This window comes from Urocampus carinirostris, chromosome 3 (genome assembly GCF_059441175.1).
Source record: "Urocampus carinirostris isolate Australia breed hairy pipefish chromosome 3, RoL_Ucar_1.0, whole genome shotgun sequence".
In the NCBI taxonomy this organism is placed as follows: domain Eukaryota; kingdom Metazoa; phylum Chordata; class Actinopteri; order Syngnathiformes; family Syngnathidae; genus Urocampus; species Urocampus carinirostris.
In genome coordinates this window covers 55,042,264-55,048,471 of record NC_142351.1, presented here as the reverse complement: position 1 = coordinate 55,048,471, position 6,208 = coordinate 55,042,264, and the positions used below count along the sequence as shown (strand labels likewise).

Sequence of the window (6,208 nt, the reverse complement as noted above, 5' to 3'; positions counted from 1 at the left end):
CGTGGCCAAATCCAGACTCTCTGCTCTGAGGGGGGCCAAATCAGTTATACAATGTCAACTCCAAATGTTTGGCTTTGTTTTTTAGTATTATGCTTGATCATTCATCATACATCAGTAACTTACCATAATCTAATCACGATGGCAAGGGATCTTTTCTAAACACAGCACATTTATTCATAGACAAAAGTCAAGTCAAGTCAAGTCATTTTTATTTGTATAGCCCTTAATCACAATAAGTCTCTAAGGCACATATGTCAGAGTCAAGGAGAGGGTTTTACCTGGCCCGCGTGACGATATCAATAAATTATTAGATCCGGCCCGCAGGCCGCTGCAAGCCAGCAGCCCGCAGTACGCATGAATACTACATTTCCCACAATGCAACGGGGACGCGCCGAGCGGGAGCAAAGCGGGAGGCGGTTTGATTTATTCATCAGTCGATCAGCAGCAGTCATTAGCATAACAGCAAAAATTAGCCCACAGATACCCATCAACAATGGCTAAACGGAAGGTGGACACTGAAAACCGGGGCTTTCAAACAAGGTGGGAGTTGGAGTACATGTTCACGGAGGTAGCTGGAAAACCTGTGTGTCTGCTATGTGGAGAAAGTGTGGCGGTGATGAAAGAGTATAATATTAGACGGCATCATGAAACAAAACACACGCCTCAAACAAGTAATGTAGTGTTGTAGTAATACAGTACTGTATATAAATGTATGTAAATACAGTAATAATACAGTAATGTTTCCTGTGCAATTACACATTTGAAGTTTTTACTCCGTTCAAGTTTAAAAGTTAAATATGCACATAAAGAAGGTCTTGTTTTTTGTTGTTCCCCTCGAGAATTTTAAAGCTTTATTGTCTATGTTGACTATGTTGTTTTTGTTTGCCGACTCTGTCCTGGGAGTGTTTCTTGTTTTTCGGCTTTTCATGGAAAATAGATCTTGATGTGGACAACAGTCTTTTGATAAAATTGTCTCCTATTAAGCAGAGAAAATGACTTTTGATTGTTATTATTTGTTAATCAGTAATTCCTTTTTTTCACACTAACCCAGAGAAAGCACAGAAAGGAAAGTCAATGTACATTTGAGCAGGACAGATGAGGTCCAGTGTGTTGATTGCTATTGGTTTTAAGTAACAAGAGATTTGTGCACTTTATTTTATTGTATTTCGAGGCAATATTTCTTTTTAATAATTTTAGATGATTGAATGATAGAAAATGGTTATGAGTTGTTGTTATGAGATATGTTATGAGTTTTTTATATAAAGGACATTTGTATTTTGTGCCAGCTGAAATTAAAAATGACTGACAGAGTCATAAGAAAATATTGCTTTATTTATCCAATCATATTGTAATATATTTGTTGTGTTTTCAGTAGGTTAAATCTTGGTTTCAGTAAAGATTGGACAGTCCGGCCCTCGGCTTGTAGCCAAATGTTTTATTTGGCCCTCCGTCCATTTTACTTTGACACCCCTGCTCTAAGGGCTTCAAAAGGAGAACCACAATTGTCATGTTTGGTATTGAATGCGTTTATTTTACCAGTTGAGTCCATGTAGTTTTGCACCTGAACCAACTCATCACACTATACACACTCAACAACGTCCTCTAGCGTAGATAGAGTATTTGATTCACATTTCTTTAAAATAAATCATGACTTTTGATATACAAGACGCAGGGACTTGCTTCCTCTTTTGACACACTCAGAAAATGATCGCAAGCAGGATTAAATCATCCAACGGGCCAGATCTGACCTGCAGGCCGTATGTTTGACATGTCTTCTCTTCACAAAAATGTACTGTGAAACCGCATACCCTGTTTGGAGCCTAAACTGTCATCTGACCCAGATTTTTTTTTAAATCTTAAAGGATTTTTAGGGTTTTCAACTGACGCTTTGAACTATTGTTTCAGCTTAATTTTCTTTTTAGGGGCATTGTTTGTGCCATGATTTACTGTTAGTGCTTGAGTTAAGGTTGAGTTTAGAGCTAAGGCAAAGGTTCGTAATTGCAACCTTTGATTAAAATGACCTAGAGACTCACTTCCTTTTTAGACATACTCAGAAATGAATGACGGGCCGGATTAAAATATCCAACAGGCCGGCTCTGGCCCGTGGATCGTTTGTTTGACATGCCTGGGTTACTCGTTAGAGCAGAGCTGGGTGATCCAGTCCTAGAGGACCGCATGATTTTTGAGATTGTTTTTGCTCCGATAAATGTGTTTCCAATCACCAGGACTGTTAACAAGCTTCCAATTTGTATTGCCTGAGTTTAAGAAGAGAAACCTTCAAAATCATTCAGGACAGGCGCTCGAGGATCGGAATGCTCAGGTCTAGGTTAGTGATAAGGGTGAGTTTCATTTCAAGCAACAAGCAAAATTTCCTTCTTATTTTCTATGTTTGCATGAAAAGCTTTACCACACGACCGGTTGGTAAATAACGTGTATCTATAAAACACCTTCCGTGTGTTTACTCCTCCACACCACTAGGGCTGTCACGAGCAAGGTGGCCAAAACTGGCACCCCGATAAAAGGGGCCAGGACGGCGAGAGGCGGATCTCGGAGGAGACGGCCGGTCAGCTGGCACTCGTGGAAGTAGATTCGGTGGACCCTCACAAAGAAGCGGTCCACGGTCTGATCGGGCCAGAAACAGTCCATCTTTAAGGCCACCTGGTAGGTGCAATTGGTCAGACCTTCGTAGATCCTGCAAAAAAAAAAAAAAAAAACTGGTTCAAATGTCTATGAGAAGCGAAAACAAAGAAGAAAAGAGTTGAGAGGTGAACTGACTGTGTGGTGTCCGGCCAGCTGCACCACAGACGTTCGTCCAAAGACCCCATGTCGGCTTTGAACTTAGTGATGCAAAGATCATTGATGACTCGCTCGTAGAGGCCTCGGTTGCAGCCAGTCACGCATGCTGCACAGTGGGGTGGTGGGGGTGGACCATGGGCAGAATTTCAATTGGCTAAGTTTGTATGGAAAAATTAGTAGAGTTATTCCTGGATTTCCGTGGGGGTCGCGTTCCAAAAAAGGATTCACGATAGTCAAAATTGTATTCCTTAGTTTACTAAATACTCAATTCAAAATTTAAACCAAAGAATAAACCCTAGCCTTTGTTTAAACAAAACGGAAGTTTACTTGATAAACACTACTTTATTACATCAAAACATATTTTGTGCCACCATGTAAATATTTGTGGGGAAACAAATGTGCCTTGTAAATGTTAACACATAAAGGACATTCTAAACAACAAATACAAGTACTGTACTGTTTTAAAAAAAAAAAAAAAACTTCTTTACTGTCAAATCCTAATTTCACAAATAACCTTTCTGCTATAGTGCACTACTGTATTCACAGGGTTGGGTAGGGTTACTTTAACTGGATTACTTTCAATTGCTTTTGGATTACTCCAATACCAAATATGCAAATAAAAGACAAAAGAAACTAAATATGAATAAAATTATGACTCACAACACGTGGTAAGCTTTCTCTCCTGGCTTTGATCGCTTTGATCTCTGGCAAAACTAACATAAAATGCGAAAGAAGCAAAATGAAAATAAATCCAAACAGCTTGCCAACATCATTTTTGCCGTTCCATGTATTCCATTACTCCCCAAGCCTGCAAAAAATTTAGTAATTTTATTCAGTTTTTAGTTTCTTTTGTATTTTATTAGCATATTTGGTATTGGAGTAATCCAAAAGTAATTGAAAGTAATCCAGTTCAAGTAACCCTACCCAACCCTGTGTATTCATTATAAAATGGGTGAAAATTATTTCTTGACACTACTTGCTTCACAAGATATTTTCTCCCCATCTTGTGGACATTATTAAAATACAAAAATGTGTCTTTCTTCAGCCTGTTGCGAAATGCAACTTTTTGGGCAATACAAAGCATATTGCTCTGCTTTTTGGTGCTTTTGTGGGTTCAGAGTGTAACGTTGCTATTATGGACTATATAATATAGGTTCATCAAAGAATTTTACGAATGTGTAAAATTAAGACCGCATTATTTTCGACCCTTTTGCACAAATCTTTACCGCAAATATCTGAGGGCTGCCAGTGTTGTGCCGAGGTACAACACAAGTCCCTCCATTTGACTTCATGTAAATATTGCCGTTTTCTGTATTCATCAAAAGGGATACAATTCCAAATCAGGCATAGAACCTTGGCCACAGCACAGGAATGAATCAGCATCATCAAAAAATTGCTCTGTTTTGGGTGGGTGTGACTGTCTGTGCTGGCGACTGTTTGCTATCAGTCAAATAGCGGGTGGGCGCTGCTGCCTAAAACAAACTGGAAGGCATAGAAGACAACTAACTTCTAGCAACTCACATTACATTAAAAATAAATTCTTCAATTTAATTGGATTCTAAGAAAAGTCAGAAGAGCGTGAAGAAATGCTAGTGGGTGCTTTTTGGATCACGTCCTGAAATGGACTGAGGCGTCAGGAAAGAAAGCTTGAGGTCCAGCCTACTGCTGCGGCTAAGCTAACAACCTTCACAAGCTACACACACCTGCGGACCCTGTATCTTGTCAACGTCAGATGCATTAGTAATCAAACATATGAGGCGAAGCTACAATTCGTGGGAAACTGGTACATTCGGGACAATTTTTTTTCAATCATCTCAGAGATCTAGCTCAATTCGACGACACACGATGCTAGCGTGCTGCCAGCCGCCTCTCTCTAAATCCCTTTCTTATACTGAAAGAATAAGGCCACCGATTTCATTTTATTTTTGTGTAATGACAATAAAACCAAGGCGGCACAGCAGCGCAGTGTTTAGCACATGTGCGACACAGTTCTGAGGTCTTGAGATCAAACCTTCCTGTATGGAGTTTGCATGTTCTCCCCATGCTTGCGTGCGTTTCCTCCGGGCACTCCGGTTTCCCCCCACATTCCAAAAAACATGTGTGTCAGGTTAATTGGCTGGTCCACATTGTCCTTAGGTGTGAATGAGCGAGTGAGTCGTCTGTCTCTGTCTACCCTGCGACTGGCTCGTAACCAGTTCTGGGTGTCCCCTGCCCACTGCCCGAAGTTAGCTGCAATGGGCTCCAGCACCCCAGCGACCCTATGGATGGACAATAAAACCATGACTCAACTGCAATTGTGTGTTATTATTTGTAGATCTACAATTGTAATTTTGTCTCACTCCTATACTCTCAGTCGTTATTGACGTAATATCGTGGTAAGTTTAACCCCTTAGGGGCATTTATGAAGGTGCGATGCAACTATACAGATTCTCACTTTTTGTGGGTTGTTCTGGTCCCCATTAAACACAAAAACCTAGGGATTTCTGTACTTCAATATCAAAAGCCTAACAACAAATAATACTGATAATGATAACTCTCAGTAGTAGTATGAATAGAAATAATAGTTAGTTAATTATCATTTAAAATCATTGCATACATTCCACATTCCCAAAATAATTGCAATCATTTTGTCAGCCATAGTTTTTTTTTCTTCCTTCTTTTACTTAATATGTTTGGACTTTTCTTGTCATATTTGTATAATAAAATAATAATAATAATGAAAAATAAAATAATAAATCATTTATCTTTTGTGAGTAAAATATAAATACTTCAACTTAGCAAAAACCTTTGCCAACAGAATTGGACTTTTGAGATTTTCTTCCAAAGAATAATAATAATTATTATTTTTTAATGAAATCAACGTACAGTAAAACTATTTAAAATAATCTTTTGTTGACACTCACCAGTGCTGAACAGCACAATGCATGCTGCCTTTAGGAACAATTTGCACTCCATTAGGAACAAAAAACAAACAGGCCAGAGATCAGTTTTGCATATTCTCCCAACCCCCAAACTGAGATAATCACACGGACAACTTATTAGCTTCGTCCCATGGCGAAGTCTTCAAAAACCTGAACACAAAAAGTGTGCCGGCTTCCCAACCCCTCCGATCACTGTCATATGATTCCTTGCCCGGCTGCCCCCCTCCCGGGGGACACAACAACAAAGTCACAAACCAAAATTAGTCCACAGACGTGCCGACTAAAACGAGAAGTCACACAACTGTTACTTTGCAATGGAAATACATCATGTACTGTCGATAGATAGATAGATAGATAGATAGATAGATAGATACTGTATAGGTAAGTCGGTCGGTTGGTAGAGTGAACCATTTTGCTTTCTTAAGGGGCCGGTCACACAGACATTTGCGGCTGAATCACGGCTAAAATTTTGCGTTTCTTTTTTGCCCGTG

At 39.5% G+C, this 6,208-nt stretch overlaps 1 protein-coding gene across 1 annotated transcript; it reads right to left on the bottom strand.

Moving 5' to 3' along the window:
* Positions 1–462: 462 nt before the first annotated feature.
* Positions 463–5,888, bottom strand: LOC148370167 (receptor activity-modifying protein 1-like). Its single transcript, XM_088330071.1, has 3 exons — positions 5,700–5,888; positions 2,776–2,902; positions 463–2,692 (listed from the first exon to the last, which is right to left on the bottom strand). The coding sequence occupies exons 1-3, from the start codon at positions 5,749–5,751 to the stop codon at positions 2,437–2,439; spliced, it is 435 nt and encodes a 144-aa protein (XP_088186197.1). The 5' UTR covers positions 5,752–5,888; the 3' UTR covers positions 463–2,436.
* Between the last annotated feature and the right edge of the window lie 320 nt (positions 5,889–6,208).